We start from the raw sequence: 23,311 nt of genomic DNA, 5'->3' as shown, positions 1-23,311 counted from the left end.
AAAATTCATAAGCCAATTTGGCAACATAAGTCATTAATAAATAAAAGCATTATACTATCTAAAAGTAGAAGAGAAATCAAAATAAAGAAATATTGAACCTGGTATGAAGAAGAAATAGCCTAAAACTAATAGAAATCCTAAATCCTAATCCTAATCCTAAATCCTAAGAGAGAGGAGAGAACCTCTCTCACTAAAAGCTACATCTAAAACCTAAATTGTGAATTATCAGCTTATTTCATGAATAGATGCGTTCCCCCACTTTATAGCCTCTAATATGTGTTTTCTGGGTCAAAAACTGAGTCAAAAATAGTCTAGAAATCATCCCCAGCAATTTCTGGTTCGTACAGGTCACTGTAAAGTCATGCAGAAGCGTCGTCCACGCGTTCGCGCAGATTGCATTTTTTTCTGGTCACGTGTTCGAGTGATTTACGCGTTCGTGTCGCCTATCTTCAAGGAAGATATGACAAATTATATATCGTTGTGAAGCCGCGTATGTTAGCTTTCGAATGCAACCAGAACCGCCTCATTTGGACCTCTATAGCTCAAGTTATGACCATTTGAGTGCGAACAGGTCAGGTTGGATAGCTTAGCAGTTCCTTCAATTTCTTATATTCCTTCCACTTTTGCAAGCTTCCTTTCCATCCTCTAAGCCATTCCTGCCTTGTAATCCGTGAAATCACTTAACACACATATCAAGACATCGAATGGTAATAAGAGACGATTAAACATAAAAAAATTAAAAGCCCAAAGAAGCATGTTTTCAATCATAGCACAAAATCCGGAAGGAAAAAGTAAAACCATGCAAATAGTATGAATAAGTGGGTAAAGAGTTGATAAAAACCACTCAATTGAGTACAAGATAAACCATGAAATAGTAGTTTATTACTCAGCTTACCAACGGGGTATTGAGACAAGGCCTAGGGATTCCACACTACTTGAGCACATCTAACATCGTTAAATCACAAAATCTCAAAGCCCAAGAACGTAACATTATTGAATTTAAAGAGAGAGATACTGGGAGCGAAATAGCTATTTACTTACCAAATTGTTGGGTAGGTTTCGCAGAGGATTCCGAGACGAACGCATGGCCGCTGACGGCTCGTCAATCGAAGCTTTGGCTCGCCAGACCCCCATTGTTCTCTTCTTCTTCTCAGCAGCATGGATTCAATGGGAAGGAAGAAGAAAGGCTGAAGCTTGCCTTTATATAGGAGTTGGGTGTGTGGTTTTGGACCCATTTGGGCCCGGTTTTCCCGATTCAACCCAATCTTGGGCCAAATTCTTTAAAATTAGTGTCAAAATTCTTATTTTAATTTTTTCTAGCTCATTAAACTATAAAATTCCTTTTTCTAATTTGCTAGAAAATAATTAATTTATTTGCTAATTATTTACTAATTTCTCGGATTTTACATCTTTCCCCCCTAACAGAAATTTTCGTCTTTGAAAATTCACTATCAAATCTGCATATACGCCCTCTCGAATTTAACCGACCTCTTATCATTCATTTTGTCATTCCCAACATTAATTCAAACACTAATCCACATTCTTCACTCTCATGTACAAGATTATAAACTTAATGAAATTCAAGCCTAAACTATACCCGTTTGTATCATTGTTAGGTTCGTCTAGCCCTTTCTCAATGACTGCAACTTTCTTACCCTTCAAGAGTTTCGTCTAAATCAAATTAATCTCAAATCCTTCTTAGCTATCTCAAACACTAAACAATTGCTCAATTTCTTAGTCTGAGTCAAATCATTCTAACCTAAATCCATATACACGCACTCTCTGTTCTTCGATCCTATGTCAATCCTAAATTCATTTTCATATCCCAATACTCCTTTCTCACGTCACTACAATTCTAGAGCCACCAAATTCATAGTGCTTCCGTAGCGTTACTCTAATCATAAGCCACTAAGATCTTAACCATTCACATACCCTGCCAGAACACTCCTTGAATCTCTTTATCTCTTTAACTAAACGCTATCGATCACTTGTTCATCTACACGAGTTCTAGTCCTTGATTGTCTCTCCACCTAATCCAGCACCGCCTCCATCCTTTTTAGTAGTAGCTCACATAGCAGAAACCCTAAAATCAGCCATATCATCTCGCTCACATCCATGAAATGCCATTTGGGTTTTGTCCACACCGAACGATTGATATTGAGGTGATCAGTCTTAATATCTAAAGTCTAGTGCTTCGAGTCTCCAAAGGTAATGCTCATGAACATTTATGCTATATATGTCAAGTAGACATCCTAAATAGCATGTACACACAGCCAGAGTATGCTCAGAAGCATAGTCAGTCCATTCTTCAGGCTCTACGGGAATGAACTGTTCTGATACCATATTATAACACCCTACCACACAGAGTCTTATGCTTAAGTCATAAAACTGAGGTAGCAAAATATTATGACCTCTAATAGTAATACAAGGCGTTAAATAGAAAATGGCATCACTCACGTAAGAGATAAATATAAGAGAAGAATTCTAAAGATACGTATAGCAAAGCTTCTGACTCGGCTCGTGAAGCTAGAACTGGCCTATGCAAATATATACATATACATATATATATAACCCAAAAGAGTAACCCCAAATATATGACAAAACACTTATTTCTCCAAGTCGACCTCTAGGAAGGACAAAATACAAAATACAAGGGTGGAGAATCTATATACATATATACAAAGCATAAAACAAAATACAGAAATTCCAAGATAACCAACATCGCTTGCAGAGGGTACTCCAGACGCTCACCGACGTGCATATCGACTTGCATCTGAAAAATAACAACATTGTATGGGATGAGAACCGGGAGTTCTCAGTATGGTTAAGGTGCCCACATATATAATAAATAATGTCCCAAAAAAATCAGGGGCAATCCTAAAACACCGACACTGAGATATGACATAATCTCAAAGGAATAAACTAAACCATAAATTCGGTTATAACTTTCTAAGGTATCCAAGTCACAAAATAATCTCTAACTCTGCAGTTTACTTTCTATCTCATTTAACTTTAACCCTTGTTTCCACTTTCACATAACATAGTATTCAATACATTTTACCGCTTACTAGTAAATCATTGTTAACTAACACTCATCACTGATCCAATTAATTACGGCCTAATGCCCAAATTCAAACCAAATCGGCCTCTAGTCCAATTCAGAACAAATCACCATTATCCTCAATCCACCACCAAAGTACTCAAAACAGAAGAACAATTACAAACACAAGCAAATACAAGGTAAGCACAAGTAAAGAAAAGTTACAACAAGTATCACAGTTACCAATTAGACAGAGTTTATCAGATAGGCAAGCCAAAACAGTTAAGCACACCCAAGCAAAGAAATAAATGCAACATGATGCATACCTGTCCTACTGGCCATGAGCTCATGCGTCGGTTACTTTACCAGAACGCGACACATCTGGTAGCTAACCCAGACATATGTCTCTAGGTTGCGCATCTCCAGGGGGATCATAAATGAAGGAAAGTGCCTTTCCACATTGAAGGAGCGTGCCTTTCCACCTTCTCCTGGAGGATATACGAAAGAGAGTGCCTTTCCTCATCGAAGGAGCATGCCTTTCCACCTTGTATCCAAAGAATAATGTAGGAAAAATAATACGAAGGAGAGTGCCTTTCCGCCTTCCCTACATCCCCATCACGACAAGAGGAGGAACTTCCATCCTCAACTTGCCATCCGAATACATTTTCATGTTAACAATCAAGTAGGATCGCACCCAAACTTTACCCTCTCAACCGTTCTGGCCACACACACATTTCGACCGTTCCAGCCACACACACATCTCGACCATTTCGGCCTCACACAGTCATCCCTAATCTCATCATTAACATCTCAATTCTGTTTCTCTAGACCATCCTTCACTTCCAAGTTGCCTCAGCTTCCTAGCTCAAATCCTCTTAAATATCCTTACAACTCAGTTCAAGGGTCATAGGGTGTAAAATAGAGGTCTAGAGGTTCAAAAGCATGTTAAAATCACAAAAATCTCATTTATTGAAAACCGGGGCTACGCGTACGTGTGGGAGTACATTTCTGAAAGGTCACGCGTACACGTGGACAACGCATAAACGTGGGAGTACAATTTTCTATGCTCGTGTAGGCAAGCACCCCGCTTGCGTACGCGAGATATCCAACCCAAAAAGGTTGGTCGTGTCGTGTGCAGGTGGTGGCGTACACGAGTTATGCAGAACAACAAAAATGCTGAATGCTGTAGAATTTTCAGCTTTGCACTCCAAACTTCTGACGCACATATCTCTTTCATTTTAAAAATCCTTTTTCTTTCGTTCTTAGAACGGTGCAAACTTCTCGAGTTATGACTCGCAAAATTTCGGCCAAAAATCAAGTTTTTCACAAAGACTTCTAAACCTTTATTTCACCAATTTCCATTACCAAAATTAAGATTCTACATTTCAAAATGACTCCAAACATACGCAATACAGCTCCATATTCAATCACAACAAACCTTGCCTTAATTTGAACCACTTCACTCCACAAATCCCCAAATATACAACCACAATTGTCAATTTATCAACGTCCATATGTTGACAGTTTTAATCCTCATTCATTAGCATTAAAATCATCATTCATCAATTAATTTTACCAACACCAACCACATTCACATCAATAAATTATCAATCAAGCAATACCTCATCATTTTAACATATATAGACAACTAAAATCATTAAACATGCTCCAAGCACATATTCAACTTGTCCTAAGTTTCCACGAAACATTATATATTAAACACGAGAAACCCAAACCATACCTTGGCCGATTTCTCCCCTAAGCTTGGAACGCCACAAATGACCACCGTTCCATAAAACCTAAAACTCTAAATCTCTCCAAACAGAAAATTCAGCTTCCAACTCCACAAATTTTCCACCAATACATATAATTTCATCTAATATCATATAAACACCACTAAATCAATATAGGGTTTGGTATATACACAATTTCACAAGGTTTAAAGATTCTTCACCTTACCAATGGGGGATTGGGAAAAAGGTCCAGTGATTCCTCATTACTCGAGTACACCTAACATCATTAAATCACAAAATCTCAAAGCCCAAGAACCTAATATTTTCAAATTTAAGGAGAGAGATACTGGGAGAGAAATAGCTTATTCCTTTCCAAATTGTTGAGTGGGTTCGTAGAGGATTTCAAGATGAATTCATGGCCGCTAACGGCTCGTCAATTGGAGCTTAGGATCAAAAGTTATTGGTGATTTAATATTGTGGTGAATAGTGCCAAACCCCCATTCTTCTCTTCTTCTCAGCTACGTGAATTCAATGGGAAGGAAAATGAAAGGCTGATGCTTGCCTTTATATAGGAGTTGGGTGGTGGGCTTAGGCCTATTTGGGTCCAGTTCGCCCGGTTCGGCCCAATTTTGGGCCAAATTCTTTAAAATTAGTGTAAAAATTCTTATTTTAATTTTCTCTATCTCATTAAACTATAAAATTCCATTTTCTAATTTCCTAGAAAATAATTAATTTATTTGCTAATTATTTACTAATTTCTTGGGTTTTACAATACGCATACATCCTGATTTACTGAAAAATGATTTTTCTTCGTTTTTAAGAGTTTTCTAACTTTCCAAACTTCCTCCAAATGCTGTTTAAGAGTACTATCTAATAGTTAGATTTCTGAAATTATGGTTGAACGGGTGGAGTATTATATTGGTAATTTTCTCTATGAGTTTAGAAGACAGAAACTTAGGTTCTGGAATGTTGTGAACAAAATTCTTGTTCTCTTGAGAGCTTAAATTGTGACTTTTGGGAACGTATCTAGACTAATATAACTTTTTTTTCTTTCTCTCTAATTTTCAAATTTTACATAGAAAGTGTTCATACACTGGGTCAAACTGACCGACCCGAAATGTTTAAACGACAAGTCAACCGACCTCTTCAGGTCGGGTTATCTGACCTCTTCTCAAAGAGCTCGGCCAAACCACCAGAAAAGCCCAAAAAGGGCCCAAGCAGAGGAACACGACCCAAGTTCAAAGGCAGTCCAAGCCTATAAAGATAAGGGCGGTTCCCTTGAAGATAAGAAGACTTCACTCAAAGATAAGATAGATAACTATCTTATCTCCAGAAAGGTCACTCCACACTATTATAAATACACTAGAGCACCCAGGTATAACTCATACTCTGATTCTACTAAAAACCTGCTTAATACTCTTGCTAACTTAAGTATCGGAGTTCCTTGCATGTACCACCACCCTCCGGTGACGAAGGATCAGCACCACCGCCAAGTCTAACTAGTCGGACACGGTGGCTCCGGCCACCATCATTAAGTCGGACTCAACAGCACCGACCAGTACAAAAGATCTCGTCCGAGATCGACCTACAGTTTCAGGTAACCCTCGGAACATTGGCGCCGTTGCCGGGGAACCTGGATGTCATCCCATAATCATGGCAGACAACCTTGACAATGACCACAACTCTGATTTAGAGAACCGAACGCCACACAAGAAAGCGGAGGTTACACTAGATGGCACTTCTCAACCTAACAAAGACAAGAACTCCCCAAGCACAGGAGCCATGGAGGCACTTTAGGATCGTCTAAAACAACTTGAAAAGGAGGTCGAGTACCAGCGGGAAGCCGAGAGAGACTTGCGAAGAGATGCTAGGCGAAGCCGCGAATTAGAGGACAAGCTCCTGAAGATCGAAGCCGATCTCAAAGCTAAAACTACCCGATCCAGCCTCGAGGATAGCTCCCGCAAAGACCAAGACCCATTCACCAACGAGATCATGAAGGCCAAAATCCCAAAAGACTCAAACCTCCCGACATGACCCTGTACGATGGCATGACAGATCCCATCCATTATCTCAGCAACTTCCGAAGTAGAATGTATCTCACTGACGCCTCAGATGTAACTTGATGCAAAGCCTTCCCAACCACTCTAATAAAAACAGTGATTAAATAGTTTGACAACTTGCCCCCCAGGTCCATCCCAAGCTTTGACGACTTAGTCAAAAAGTTTCTAGCCATATTCTCCATCCAGAAGGAGAAAACTAAACACGCCCCAAGTCTACTAGGGATCAAGCTAGGAGATCGGGAAAGTCTTTGTAGCTACATGGAAAGATTCAACAAGACATGTTTGGACATACAAAATCTACCAACAGAAGTAGCCATTACAAGCCTCATCAATGGCCTACAAGAAGGACCTTTTAGTCACTCCATATCGAAAAACATCCCACATCTCTAAATGAAGTACAAGAACAAGTAGAAAAATATATCAATATGAAGGAAAACTCCAGATTAGGAGAGACCTCAAAATTCAGACTCTCCTATTCTTCCCATGATAAGGATAAAGAATCCAAGAAAAAAGAAGACCAGCATGGCGAAAAGATCAAGAAATATCACAATTACACCCCTCTTCGGGTGTCTCTCGTATGCCAAACAAAAAAGATACCTCCACCTCGCCCACTCAAAAGCAAGAAGGGATGGGGAGATCGGATAGAGTACTGTGAATACCATCAAATCTACGGACATCCCACCAACGAATGCTTCGATCTAAAGAATATCATAGAAAAATTGGTAAGAAAGGGAAGACTAGATCGGTACTTAGCCAACAAATCAGACGAGCCAAGAAAAAGAAGAAGAGAAGAAGAGGTTGGACGAACTGAACGACCACGTTGCACTCCGGAGAGACACTTCCACATGATAGATGAAGGATTTACAGGAGGAGGAGTCTCCAAATTATCTCGCAAAAGACATCTGAAGGAGATATATCATGTCAAAGAAGTAGAAGGAGAACCTGAACTCCCCACTATCACCTTCACTAAAGAAGACGCAGCTGGTGTCATCTCAGGACATGACGATCCCTTGGTCGCCACTATCATATTAGCCAACGCTAATCTCCACCGCACGTTGGTAGACCAGGGAAGCTCGGCGTACATTCTGTTCAAAACGACCTTTGACAAACTCGGCCTAGAGGAAAAAGAGCTCAAAGCATATCCAAACAACCTATTTGGGCTGGGAGACACTCCAATCCAACCACTTGGATATATCTCCTTGCACACCGCCTTTGGAAAAGGAAGTCGGTCAAGGACACTCAACATAGACTATATTGTGGTCGACGTAGGTTCAGCCTACAATGCCCTGATAGGTCGGACAACGCTAAATCAGCTTGGCACAGTCGTATCTACTCCACATCTATGCATGAAGTTCCTAACCACAGAAGAGCAGACTAGAAGACAGCGCGCCGCTGCTACAACGAAAGTCTGAACCTCAAAGGCAAAGGAGAAGAAATTCACGCCGTTGAGCTCGGGAGAGTTCGAGGACAGGAAGAACATCGTCCACAACCTGAAGGTATAACAGAAAAAGTTTAAATCGGAGATACTCTAGATAAAATGACCAATATTGGCACAATCCTAAAAGGGGACGAAAAAGAGTCCCTCATACAGTTCTTACGAAGTAATGTCGACCTCTTTACTTGGAAGGCCGCAAACATGCCGGGCATAGACCCCAAGTTAATGTGCCACAAGCTGGCAGTCTACCTAGGTTCTCGGCCAGTACAACAGAGACGTAGAAAGCTCGAAGCAGAATGATCCCAAGCTATGGAAGAGCAGGTGCAAGCTCTACTGGAGGCAGGATTCTTAAGAGAAGCAAGTACCCACTATGGCTAGCTAACGTCGTTGAAGGTTAGGATATTTGCTAGTAAAGAATTTTATAAAAATATAGTCGCGTTGTAAGTATAGATTCTAAACCAACAGAAAATCCCTTCGTACAAACGTTATGGTTGTCACAAGTAACAAACCCCTAAATAAATTGATAACCGAAGTATTCAAACCTCAGGTCGTCTTCTCAAGGAATTGTAGGGAGGTATGTTCTTATTATTGGTTATGTGTCTTGTAAATTGGGGGTTTTAAAAGTAAGAAAGAAGTATGTTAAATGATAAGAAAATTAAAATAGTAATAATAAAATAAACTTTTGGCAAGGTATTAGAACTGGAAGTCCTATCCTTATCAATTGTAATGAGAATTGGATTTTAATCCCACTTAGTCAACCTCTAACTATGAAGGTAAGTTAAGTGGATGAATTAATTTTTATTCCTCAAGTCCTAGTCTTTCCTTGGGAAAGGCAAGAGTTAGTGGAACTCGAATTAATTCTTGAAGAATTCCAATTTTCAGTCAACAATGAGTTTGATAACTCAAGAGTCACCAATTAATCAACCAGAGCCAAAAGGCAGAAAAATCTACTTGAATAAAAATGCCTTCAGATGGGAATCAACAGTAACATAAATAAAAGAAAGAAATCTTAAATCTGAAATACCTCATATAATATTAATTAAGAAAATCATAACATGAATGTCAATAAGCCAAATTGGCAACATATATAATTAAAAATAAGAGAAGTCAAAATAAAGGAATATTGAACCTGATATGAAGATGAGATAAATCCTAATCCTAACATAAATCCTAATCCTAATCCTAAGAGAGAGGAGGGAACCTCTCTCTCTAAAAACTACATCTAAAATTATGAAAAGTGTGTTATGAGTCTTCCCTTCATTCCTCCACTTTGCAGCCTTTAATCTGTGTTTTCTGGGCTTAAAACTTGGTCAAAAATAGCCCAGAAGTCACTCCTAGCGCTTTCTGGTCCGTACAGGTTGCGGCAAAGTGACGCGGAGGCGTCGTCCACGCGTTTGCGTGGATTAAAGTTCACAGATGCGACGTGGATGCATCATTCACGCATTTGTGTCGCTTAACTTTGTTGCAGTAATAGAAAATTATATATCATTACGAAGCCCCAAATGTTAGCTTTCCAACACAACTAGAACTGCGTCATTTGGACTTCTGTAGCTCAAGTTATGACCGTTTGAGTGCGAAGAGGTTAGGCTGGACAGCTTTGCAGTTCCTTCAACTTCTTGTATTCCTTCCACTTTTGCATGCTTCCTTTCCATCCTCTAAGCCATTCCTGCCCTGTAATCTCTGAAAACACTTAACACACATATCACAGTATCGAATGGTAATAGGAGAGGATTAAATATAGCAAAATTAAGACCAAAGAAGCATCTTTTTAATCATAGCACAAAATCAGGAAGGAGAATGTAAACCATGCAAATCATATGAATAAGTGGGCAAAGGCTTGATAAAAACCACTCAATTGAGAATAAGATAAACCATAAAATAGTAGTTTATCAACCTCCCCACACTTAAACATTAGCATGTCCTCATGCTAAGCTCAAGAGAAGCTATAAAGAAGTGAAGAGGAATGATAGAGAGTATGCAATGCAACCTATCTATGTGAATGCAACTACATGTAAAATATTTCTACCTACTTGGTTAAAAGAAAATAAGTTCTCCAAGGCAAACATGAATCAAATTCTACTAATTCAAATTACACAATAAAAGACAAGTAAACTTGTAAGAAGACAGCTCATGAAAGTAGGGAACATAGAATCAAGCACTGAACCCTCATTGGTAGTGTATATCACTCTAGTTTCTCAAGTGTCTAGGGTCAATCACTCTATTCTTCTCTAATCATACTTTCTAAAACTTTGTTCTTCATCTAACCAATCAACATATATTAAATGTACCAATACAAACATCATGAGGTCTTTTCAAGGTTGTAATGGGGCTAAGGTAAAGGTGAGGATATATGTATAAGGCTAAGTGAGCTAACAAAGTGAATCCTTGATTTGTCTAAGATCTCACCTAACATACACACTTTATATAATTTAAAATGCTTTACCTAGCTACCCAAAATATTCCCACTTTTGTATTATACGCTCATGTATCAAACTTGTTTTTGAGTTTCGTCCCATGTGCATTGATTCTTTTTATTTTGCATTTGGAGTAATATATATTATTTTTCATATCCCCTTATTTAATTACTTAATAATTATTTTTATTTTTATTTTTATTTATTTATTATTTTTTATTTTCTTATCAATGCACATGATAATTTAATTATTTTGATTTCACATGAGCATGCTTTCCAAATTTTCAAATAACTTATTCAATTCAATTCCCTATTTTTTTCTATCATCCCATGTTCCCATAAAATTCCCCACACTTAAATTATACACAATTTCTATCTTAAGCTAACCAAGAATTCAACTTGGGAATTTTTATTTTGTTTTTCTGCTTAAAGCTAGTAATGTGGTTATAAAACAAGAGGGGAGTAAAGAGCTCAAGGTGGCTATCAAGGGTGACATAAAAGGGTAGGCCTTATTTGGGATAAGTGAGTTAATAATCAAATATGGCCTCAATCATATGCAAGCATGTACATACACTAAATAATGGACATATAGAATGGAACAAAGCAACGATTGCAATTATAGAGAAGAAAACACACAAGAATAAAAATTTATGGTTAAATAATGTAACCATGTAAATAAGCTCAAATCTCACAGGTTGTGTGTTCTTTGGCTCAAAAACCATGTTCCAAATACAACTTCAAACAAATTTAACACAATAAAAATTTTAATTTTTAATTTAAATTAGTGAAATATTATAAAATAAAGTCTTGAAAAGAAATTTATTACTTCAACCAAGTGGTGGTAAAATATGCACAAAATCTAAATATAATGCAATCAAACATGCAAATGCAAGAACTAACTACAGAGAAGTTTAAACATTGGTGTTGAGTCAGAAAATAACTAACCCATAGAGATCGGTATCGACCTCCCCACACTTAAAGATTGCACCGTCCTCGGTGCATGCTAAGATGTATAAGTGGACGGGCTGCTCCAACTGATGCCTTTCGCTATAGATTGTGCAGATTGACTTGTTTGTCTCCCCATTTAGAAGCTTTCCCTTTCCCTTCCTCGGTGGCCATCCTGAAAGAAGAGGAAAAGAAGGAAAGTAACCCAGAAGTAAAGATAAGAACATAAATGAAATATGGGTGTTAATGCCAAATAATAAAGGTCTCAATTACATGGTAGCTACAACATGCAAGTGAGAAAATAACAAAAGCACATGGCATATCAATAGTGTAAAAAGTTGCAACAATGGGAGAGAGTGTGGGTAATGCAAGATAGAGTAAGTGCATATCAATGCAAAAAGGAATATCAGTATTATAAAAATTAGCATTGACATATGAATAATACCCCAATCAGAATAAAACAAGTCATGAAGCACCAGAATAATTCAAGAAAAGATGCAATAGTTGTAAAAGAGAATTTTAGCACCAATGGAAAAGAAAAAGAAAGTAAGAAAGGAGGAAGAAAGAAGAAAAGATAGAAGAAATTAGGATTAGAAAAGAAAAGATAAGATAATTGGCGCTGGTCTGGATAAGCTGTGCGTCGCATATGACGCGGACGCGTGGTGCATACGATCGTGTGGGGTGTGATAAATTCAAGTGATGCAGACGCGTGGGGAACGCGGACGCGTGACTCGATTCGTGCTAGTAGCGCGAGAGTAGCCTCGCGTACGCACAACTCTCTGTTTAAATGCATTTTTGCCAAAAATCTGGGGTGACGCGGTCGCGTGGTTGACGCGATCGCGTGGATGGTCTAAATTTGAAAACGGCGCGGACGCGTGGGGCACGCGTACGCGTGGCAGGGCTGGTGCTTCTAGCACGAGTCCAGCCTAATTCTAGCTCAACTTTCGGTCATACACCCTTTTTACGTCGATTTCAGGGCACGCGTTCGCGTGGGTGATGCGGACGCGTGGGAGGCATTTTTCCCACATGACGCGGACGCGTCAGCGACGCGGTCGCGTGGATCAATTCGTGCCAAAGGCACGCCTCCAGCCACGCTTTCGCGTGACTCTCTGTTCACTTTTCTTTTCTTCCCAATGCACCTATGACGGGGACGCGTCGGCGACGCTGGCGCGTCGCGTGCGATTTCTTTTTTCTTTTTTATTGCACTATGCAGAATGCAATGAATGTTATGCAAAATTCCAGGTTTAATCAAAACTCAAAAACAGACTAAAATTTAAACTGAAAAAGGAACGGTCATACCATGGTGGGTTGTCTCCCACCCAGCACTTTTAGTTATATTCCTTAAGTTAGACATTTGGCGAGCTCCTTGTCATGGTGGCTTGTGCTTGAACTCATCTTGAAACCTCCACCAATGCTTGGACTTCCAATAAGCTCTATCAATACCAAGTAAATGTACCAAGCATTGATGAAGTTCTCCACAAGCTATGAGCTCCCAAAGTTGATCCTCATATATTCCTGGATCCCAAATCTTGTTTTTACACCCATCTTCAAGTTGAGCAATATTGTTCCATCCGGGTGGCAAGCAGTCTGAATTCTCACTGAAGCAGCCAAACAACCTCGTAGACCCATTCAGTTGAGCTCTACACCAACCTTTGCATTTAAACTTTGAGCTTCCAACCATAGTGAACCTTACAGGACAATTCTTACCACTTACCATCTTCCTCTTACTCTTAATGCCAAAAAGAGCTCTAAGCAGATCATCCGTCTCTAGTAGCCCATATTCAAGTGGGAAAGTAAAGGATAAGGATAGGAATTTTACCCACTTGAATGTTGTGTTGGACAATAATGGCCTTGGAAGAGGTGTTTCTAATGAACTTGGAAGTTCCACTCCTTTGTGTTCTTCTTTGACAACTACCACCTCTTTGCAAGCTTCTTCAATATGAACCTCTTCCTCTTGGTAGCTTTCTTCCAATTCGATCTCTTCTCAAGGGCATGGGAGGTTGTGCTTCTTCTTCTTTAAACTCCATCTCTTGATCAACCTCTTCCAAGTCTTCAACCATGACATGCCTTGGAAGTTGTACACCCTCTTCAACATCAATTTCAAAAATCTTGGAAGGAGGCTTTATGAACAGACTTTCCAATGGAGGTTCAGCATCTCCTAAGTCTTCAACCAACTCTTCTTCTTCTACAATGACAGCATTCTCTACTTGTTCCCGTACGAAGTTTTGCTCTATGCTGCCCACTGGAGTTTCTAGTATCTTCTTTGTGATGTGTTCTTTATTAGATTCTCCACATGAAGCCATGGGAGTCTGTTGAGTGTCTGAACGTTTGGAAAATAATCGATTTATTACTTGCTCCAGTTGATGAAGAGTTGCATTAAATTGGTCTATTGATTCTTCGAAGTAAACCTGTGATTCTTGGCTTGATGGATATGGACATGGTGCATATGGAGGTGGTGGTCCTTGGGAGTAACTAGGTTGGAATTGGGGTGGTTCTATATATGGTTCATATGGTGGTTGGAGTGGTGGATAAGGGTTAGGGTCATATGGGGGTGTTTGGTGGTAAGGGGCTTATGAGTCTGGTGGTTCAAATTTATGTTGAGGAGGAGGGGGTTCATGGGCATATGGTGGGTCTTGTTGGTAAACACAAGGAGGTCCACCATATCTATCATCTTGGTATGCATTGTAGAATGGTCTTTGTCCATGATATCCTGGAAGGTGTTGTTGCCTAAAGGGATGATCAGATCCTCTTGGCTCCGTCCATCTTCGATTGCTTTGACTTTGATGCATATTCCTGTTATAGCTTCCTCTTCCTGCAACATAGTTGTAACCAGACTCATAGCCAAAGGGGTGAGAGTTCACAGTAGTAGAAGAAAATAAAAACAACTTTGAAAAATAAGATAAGATAAGATAAAAAAATTTTTAAAATAAAAATCTGAAATTTTTTTTTGAAAAAATATTTACAATAACCAATAATAAGGCACACGTTTGCAATTCCCCGACAACGGCGCCATTTTGACATTAGGATTTTTGCTAGTAAAGAATTTTATAAAAATATAGTCGTGTTGTAAGTATAGATTCTAAACCAACAAAAAATTCCTTCGTACAAACGTTATGGTTGTCACAAGTAACAAACCCCTAAATAAATTGATAACCGAAGTATTCAAAACTCGGGTCGTCTTCTCAAGGAATTGCAGGGAGGTATGTTCTTATTATTAGTTATGAGTCTTGTAAATTGGAGGTTTTGAAAGTAAGAAAGAAGTATGTTAAATGATAAGAAAATTAAAATAGTAATAATAAAATAAACTTTTGGCAAGGTATTAGAACTGGAAGTCCCATCCTTATCAATTGTGATGAGAATTGAATTTTAATCCCACTTAGTCAACCTCTAACTATGAAGGTAAGTTAAGTGGATGAATTAAATTTTATTCCTCAAGTCCTAGTCTTTTCTTGGGAAAGGCTAGAGTTAGTGGAACTCGAATTAATTCTTGAAGAATTCCAATTTTCAGTCAACAATGAGTTTGATAACTCAAGAGTCAGCAATTAATCAACCAGAGTAAAAAGGCAGAAAAATCTACTTGAATAAAAATTCCTTCAGATGGGAAGCAATAGTAACATAAATAAAAGAAAGAAATCTTAAATTTGAAATACCTCATATAATATTAATTAAGAAAATCATAACATGAATGTCATTAAGCCAAATTGGCAACATATATAATTAAACATAAGAGAAGTCAAAATAAAGGAATATTGAACCTGATATGAAGATGAGATAAATCCTAATCCTAAATAAATCCTAATCCTAATCCTAATCATAAGAGAGAGGAGAGAACCTCTCTCTCTAAAAACTACATCTAAAATTATGAAAAGTGTGTTATGAGTCCTCCCTTCATTCCTTCACTTTGCAGCCTTTAATCTGTGTTTTTTGGGCTTAAAAATGGGTCAAAACAGCCCAAAAGTCACTCCCAGTGCTTTCTGGTCCGTACAGGTCGCGGCAAAGTGGCGTGGAGGCGTCGTCCACGCGTTTGCGTGGATTGAAGTTCGCAGATGCGACGCGGACGCGTCATTCACGCGTTCATGTAGCTTAACTTCGGAGCAGCTATGGCAAATTATATGTCGTTGCGAAGCCTCGAATGTTAGCTTTCCAACGCAACTAGAACCGTGTCATTTGGATCTCTATAGCTCATGTTATGACCGTTTTAGAGCGAAGAAGTCAGGCTGGACAGCTTTGTAGTTCCTTCAACTTCTTGTATTCCTTCCACTTTTGCATGCTTCCTTTCCATCCTCTAAGCCATTCCTGTCCTGTAATCCTTGAAAACACTTAACATACATATCACGGCATCGATGGTAATAAGAGAGGATTAAATATAGCAAAATTAAGACCAAAGAAGCATGTTTTCAATCATAGCACAAAATCAGGAAGGAGAATGTAAAACCATGCAAATCATATGAATAAGTGGGCAAAGGCTTGATAAAAACCACTCAATTGAGCACAAGATAAACCATATAATAGTGGTTTATCAGTCGTCTTGGTAAAAAAATCAAGCGAGAAGTGGCGCATGTGCACCAACTACACTGATCTCAACAAAGCCTGCCAAAAAGATCCTTATCCATTCCCAAGTATTGACGCTCTTGTGGATGCCTCCTCCGGATACAAATACCTCTCGTTTATGGATGCCTATTTGGGATACAATCAAATCCCGATGTACCCACCTGATCAAGAGAAAACCTCATTCTTAACCCCGAAAGCAAACTACTGTTACATCGTCATGCCATTCGGACTCAAAAATGCAAGAGCCACTTATCAAAGATTAATGAATAAGGTCTTCGCAGACCACATCGGAAAAGTCATGGAAGTCTACGTGGATGACATGTTAATAAAGACACAAAGTGAAGAGTCGTTATTGTCCAACCTCACCCAAGTATTCGACACTATAAGAAGGCATGACATGCGACTTAACCCTGCAAAATGCACCTTCGCAGTAGAAGCTGGAAAATTCTTGGATTTTATGCTCACACAAAGAGGAATCGAGGCAAATCCAGATAAATGCCAGGCCATACTCGACATGAAGAGCCCGACTTATGTCAAAGAGGTACAACAACCAATGGAAGATTGGCAGCCTTGCCTAGATTTTTAGCTGGATCGGCAATAAGATCTCTCCCCTTCTACTCCACCCTAAGGAAGGGAGAGATGCTTGAATGGACGATGGAGTACGAGCAGGTCTTCCAAGATTTCAAAAGATTCTTGGGACAACCACCTATTCTAACCCGGCCATGGGAAGGAGAACCACTTATATTGTACCTCTGATGCACGGAAACTTGTCTCTCAACAAATTTCCCTTCGGCAAGTATATCGAATTGTCGTCAAGTAAAAACTCACAATAGAATGAGGTCGAATCCACAGGGATTAACAGATTAAGCAATCAATGGTTAATTGATTATCCTAGTTAGACGAATCATATTTGAGTGATAAGTAACAAAAAAATGTAAATGGAATAAAAGTAAAGAAAGCAATAAAGTGCAGAAAAGTAAAATGGCAAGAAAAGTAAATGTAAGAACTAAAAATAAAATGAACATTGGGATCAATAGATATTGCAATCCTCTGGATAAAGTTCATTCTCTTCTCTTCCTCAATCAATGCATTCATTGATCTCCTTGGCAATCTTAAGTGATTGGATCCCAATTCCTTGGCAATGCAATCTCTCTAAGCTTGAACAATTTCCCAATTCGTTGATTTAATTGCTCATGGGAAGAGATGAAGTTTGGTCATTGATTATACCACACACATTCATAGATCAAAGTATTGGTAGGATTAAATGTCACAATATCCATCCAACCTCCAACCTAATCCTAATGTGAGAGAGCATTTCTAGCATGATTTCCTCATTCCTCTTCCAAGGTTCAGAGAAAATCAAAGTATGAGCAATTTCTCTTTCGAGACAATTACCAAATTAGATGAAGATCGAAAGCTCTCTAGTAAAATCAAGAGAAAAGAAAGAAGAATAAGAATAAAAACTACAATTGATCCATTAAATCAATATAGAGCTCTCTAACCCAATGAAAAGAGTTAGCTGTTCATTGCTCTACCAAAATAGAAAAGAAAGAAAGTGCAGAAAAATAAAGATGAAGATTAAAACTGAAATTGAAACTTCAAAGTTCATAAATGAAAAGTACAAACTAAAATTTAACTACTACTAAGAAAAGGAAAAAGAGAAAAGGAAGAAGAGTGTAGGAGGGGAGGGAGTCCGAAGAGTCCTCTTCAATCCCCGGATTCCCGAATGAATTCAATGTCGAAAGTAAGGCCTTTTATAGGCTCTCCTAAATTGCAAAATAAAATGAAATTAAAAGAAAATTACAATGAAATGAAATTTAACTATTCTAGATGCTTCTTGTGGCCTTGATTGATTGATACTTGTGGGCTTGCTTCTTTGAGGTTGGGTGGTCCTTGTAAGTGAATCAAGTTGAGGTCTAGGTGCTAATGTTAGTGCTACCATTAGCCACACTAACGCTACAAGTGTGGCGTTAGTGCTGAAGTTAGTGTGGCTAATGTCATTCTTGCTACCCAGTTGGTGCTTTTGGGGCTTAAAGGATGCCTCTTGTTTGTACTCCAATTTTATGCCCACTATAGACTATTATATATTAGCGTTCAAGGAATTAATATTGCCAGGTTCTGGAGCTCAAAATTAATGTCCACTTCATACTACTATATATTTTTGGAAAGCTCTGGATGTCTACTTTCCAACCCATTTGGAAGCACATCGTTTAAAGCTCTACAACTCGAGTTACACTTCTTGGAAGGTGAAGAGGTCAGCTGGCCTTACTACAGATTGATACCATGTTCATCTTTGCAATTTTAGGGCAGGTTTTCTCCCTCAAATTTAGTGTCCACCATGTAGTGCCATATATGCTTGGAAAGCTCTGGAATTCTACTTTCCAATGCGACTGGAATCACCTCATTTGGAGCTTTGTGGCTCAAGTTATTTCTGTTTGAAAAAGTCATGGTCAGGCTGCCGGGTGAGATTTTGCCCATGTTAATGTCCACCTTAGTGTCACTAACGTGGCCACTAACGTAGGCCTTCTTTGCTTCGGAAACGTTAGTGGCGTTCACTTTTTCCACTAACTTTCACAGCTGCCTCCTTTCTTCCACGTTAATGCCTACGTTAGTGGCACTAACGTGGCCACTAATGTGGGTGTTCTTGGCTTCGCAAACATTAGTGGCGTTCACTTTTTCCACTAACGTTGGAGTTTCCCTTTCCTTCCACGTTAGTTCCCACATTAATGTAACTAACGTGAAAACTAACGTGGGTCTTCTTGCCTTTCGCTAATGTTAGTGGTGTTTACTTTTACCACTAACATTCCAATCTTTTCTTCCTTCCATATTAATGCCATTAACCTTCTCACTAACGTTGGGGCTTCTCTTTTCTTCAACATTAATGGCCATGTTAGTGGTACTAACGTGGCTCTTCTCTACTTCTTGTTACCTGAAATCAATCAAACAAAATGCATCAAAGTCTTGCCCTTAATCATGGGATCATGCATCATCTATTTTATCATTCAATTCATGCATAATTCTTATGAATTCATTCAAAATTCACAATGTTTGCTTAAATCATGGTATGATTGCATTTTCAACCAAATACTTGCTTATTTCCTAAGAAAATGCATGAAACCAACCTAAAGCATACAAAAAATGGCTAGTAAAACTAGCCAAGATGCCATGCCATCACAACACCAAACTTAAATCTTGCTTGTCCCCAAGCATGAAAAGAACTATGCACAAAAAATTCTCTTAATTGGAATTTCTTTTTGTATCTTGGCCTCGACTCTAGGTATCATGTCTCAAAGCGACTTTTTAAGATAAGCTTTCAATCAATACTCCAAACCAGTTGGTCTAAGGTATTAGGTGTTGAAGCACCCCTTAGGATATACTTGCTCAAGCCTCTCTCTTTGACACAAATCCACCACAAGCATTTAACTAGGACAATAACTCTTTGAGTTCTTGTTTCTTTCTTTTTGTTTCTATTAATTCTTCCTAGTAATTGATGCTCAGAGCCTTGGGCTTGTTCTTTGTTTTTTTTTCTTTTGTTACTGCTTCTTGGATCAACAGATGTTTGAGAAATTTCATAATACTTCTCTAAACTTCATTTCCTATCTATGAGCTCCCATGCAAGTTTTCACAAACATGCAACCTCAATACACAATCATACAATCAGAACCTCCACTCCTCTTAATCTTTTGCTTGCCCCAAGATTTATAAAATTCTTTAATATTTTCCTTTCAAAAGAATGATTTCTTTGTTGAATTCTTAGAGATATTGGGTGCAAGTAAAATTCAAGATGATAATCATGATATCATAGCAACATGTTACAAATCAAATATCAAATTATGCTTCTTCACAAGGAGTAATCACACATGCATACAAAGAAAATAGAAGACAATTATGCAATTTAAAGTGCAGAAAATAAGTAAGAGGAAAAAGGAACTTTACCACCTTGTAGTTCATCTTCATTGTTGTTGCCCTTTTTCTCATATTCTTCCCCTTCCCACACCAAACTTAGCATGATTGCTTATACTCAAGCAATAATTAAAATAGTGGTGATGGGGTCTATGATGGATTATGAATGTCTTAGAATGAAGTGTGGGTATGCATGTCTTTCAGCAAGCAAGATTAAGGATACAATAAAGGCACAAGAGATACAAACAGAGACATTTTGATTGCATTAATAAGTGGTGTGCTTGGTACCTTGCATGAAAGATAAGTGGCAACACTAAACTTAGTGTGACACTCTCAATTTAGATTGTTGCAAGTACCCAGTGAAGATTGAAAATCAAATTGTTGTATGGCAACACCAAACTTAGAATGCAATCATATGCCAAATTATTTAAAGTAAACTAAGTAAAGCAAAGAAATGTTACCAACGGTTGGGTTGCCTCCCAACAAGCGATCTTTTAATGTCATTAGCTTGACATGTTGTTCATGACTTTCTTCCTCTTCTTCCAGTTTGTTAAGAGGAATGACCTCAAGAGGAAAGAGGAGCCAGTTAATGCCCCTTGTTTTGAGTGTCTCTCCCCAGCAAGCTTTCTTTTGTTGTTAGCTTGAGTAAACTTGCATGTTGGGGTAGAGGTGGGATGGCTTTTGGTTGACCTTTTCTTCTTTATGGATATTGTCCTTCTTTTCTTGGTCACCATCCTCTTTTTAGTGCTCATGTTGATTGCCTTCACCACCTTGATTTCAGAACTTGGGTGTTGTATGATGGTTGGAGTGTCTTCTTCATCAAGAGCTTCTTGAATTGGTGGTTCAATGAACTCACCCTTTATGCAACTCTCTATGTCATTAGAGTAATATGGACTCCCTTGATTGACTTCCTGCCTTTCTTCTGCATGGTGTTGCATTGAGCCTTTTGGGAGTGAGTTTGCATGTTCCTTTATCACCCTTAGTAGCCTCTGTGGGTATGGAGCTTTGGGTTTATATACTCACATAACCTCCTCCTTCTTCATAGAAATCTTACTTGGTATGGATGCCTCCTTTTCTTGTTCTTCTGATTCCTCCCTTGGGTTTGCCATGGTACCACTAAGAGAATTGTGGGTAGTGATTTGCTTTGATAGATATCCAACTTGTACCTCAAGCTTCTTAAGGGCAGCCCCCCCGGTTCTGCATAATGGATTTTAATTCCTCTTTGAAAGTCCTCATGTCCTTAGATTCTTCCAAGAGAATTGCCAATAGGTTCTCTATCCTTGATAGCTTATCCTCGAGGGGAGGGTGTGCAACTGGGTTGGAATTTGGAGGTTGAGGGTGACTATTTTGCGAATGGAATTGGTTGTTTTGTGATTCTATGTTCTGAGAGTGGTATGACTCTTGTGGGTAATGATATGGGTTTTGTGGACTGTGAGAAGAATTTTGTGTATAATGTAATGAATTGTGTGAGTGGTGAGATGAATTATATGGATGTGGGAAGGAATTTTATGTTGAGGCATATCCAAGTGGTGAAAGGTTTTGATCTAGAAAGCTAGGAGGTGAGGCTGAATAATTAAAGGATGATGGCTCTTGATGAATGGGGTGTGAATAAGTGAAATTTCTTTGGTTTTGATCTTCCCAGGCACAGCTTGAGTAGTGATCAAAGTCATCAAAATATGGACCATTTTGTGACCCTGGGAAGCACCCTGTTTCATGTTTTTGATATTCTGAACCACCATTATTATAATACCATGAATTATTTTGTGGTGGTGAGAAGTATCCCAAGTAACTTGATTGATCAAAAGTTGATCTATACTCTATTTTTCTTCAAATTACTCTGTATCAAACAACAATTACCAAGATAAAAGAGATTGGAATTCCCCTTGTCACAGATGAGGAAATTCCCAGTGAGGCAATATCACAAACAGTTAGTTAGCAAAAGAAAATAAAGAAACAAAAGAAAACAAAGACAAAAGTATCTAATCTAGTAAATCAATCAATTGGTAGTTTCTTAATCAGAATTAATCCCCGGCAATGGCGCCATAAACTTGATACACGGAAACATGTCTCTTAACAAATTTCCCTTCGCCAAGTATACCGAATTGTTGTCAAGTAAAATCTCGCAATAGAGTGAGGTCGAATCCACAGGGATAACGGATTAAGCAATCAATGGTTAATTGATTATCCTAGTTAGATGAATCATATTTGAGTGATAAGTAACAAGGAAATGTAAATGGCATAAAAGTAAAGAAAGCAATAAAGTGCAGAAAAGTAAAATGGCAAGAAAAGTAAATGTAAGAACTAAAAATAAAATGGTCATTGGGATCAAGAGATATTGCAGTCCTCTGGATCAAGTTCATTCTCATCTCTTCCTCAATCAATGCATTCATTGATCTCCTAGGCAATCTTAAGTGATTGGATCCCAATTCCTTGGCAATGCAATCTCTCTAAGCTTGAACAATTTCCCAATTCCTTGATTTAATTGCTCATGAGAAGAGATGAAGTTTGGTCACTGATTATACCACACACATTCATAGATCAAAGTATTGGTAGGATTAAATGTCACAATATCCATCCAACCCCCAACCTAATCCTAATGTGAGAGAGCATTTCTAGCATGATTTCCTCATTCCTCTTCCAAGGTTCAGAGGAAATCAAAGTATGAGCAATTTCACTTCCGAGACAATTACCCAATTAGATGAAGATCGAAAGCTCTCTAGTAAAATCAAGAGAAAAGAAAGAAGAAGAAGAATAAAAACTACAATTGATCCATTAAATCACAATAGAGCTCTCTAACCCAATATAAAGAGTTAGTTGTTCATTGCTCTATCAAAATAGAAAAGAAAGAAAGTGCAAAAAAATAAAGATGAAGATTAAAACTGAAATTGAAACTTCAAAGTTCATAAATGAAATGTACAAACTAAAATTTAACTACTACTAAGAAAAGGAAAAAGAGAAAAGGAAGAAGAGTGTAGGAGGAGAGGGAGTCCGAAGACCCCTTTTCAATCCCCGGATTCCTGAATGAGTTCATTGTAGAAACTAAGGCCTTTTTATAGGCTCTCCTAAATTGCAAAATGAAATGAAATTAAAAGCAAATTACAATGAAATGAAAATTAACTATTCTAGATGCTTCTTGTGGCCTTGATTGATTGATACTTGTGGGCTTGCTTCCTTGAGGTTGGGTGGGCCTTGTAAGTGAATCAAGTTGAGGTCTAGGTGCTAATGTTAATG

The 23,311-nt window shown here is 38.4% G+C and overlaps 1 protein-coding gene across 1 annotated transcript; it reads left to right on the top strand.

Moving 5' to 3' along the window:
- Positions 1 to 7,258: 7,258 nt before the first annotated feature.
- Positions 7,259 to 8,245, top strand: LOC107472495 (uncharacterized). Its single transcript, XM_016092018.1, has one exon. The coding sequence runs from the start codon at positions 7,259 to 7,261 to the stop codon at positions 8,243 to 8,245; it is 987 nt and encodes a 328-aa protein (XP_015947504.1).
- The last annotated feature ends 15,066 nt before the right edge of the window (positions 8,246 to 23,311 follow it).

This window comes from Arachis duranensis, chromosome 1 (genome assembly GCF_000817695.3).
Source record: "Arachis duranensis cultivar V14167 chromosome 1, aradu.V14167.gnm2.J7QH, whole genome shotgun sequence".
NCBI classification, from domain to species: Eukaryota; Viridiplantae; Streptophyta; class Magnoliopsida; order Fabales; family Fabaceae; genus Arachis; species Arachis duranensis.
This window is presented reverse-complemented; position numbering and strand designations above follow the sequence as displayed.

Coding starts and splice junctions, on each gene's coding strand:
- LOC107472495 (XM_016092018.1), top strand. CDS start 7,259: ATGAAGGAAAACTCCAGATTAGGAGAGACCTCAAAATTCAGACTCTCC.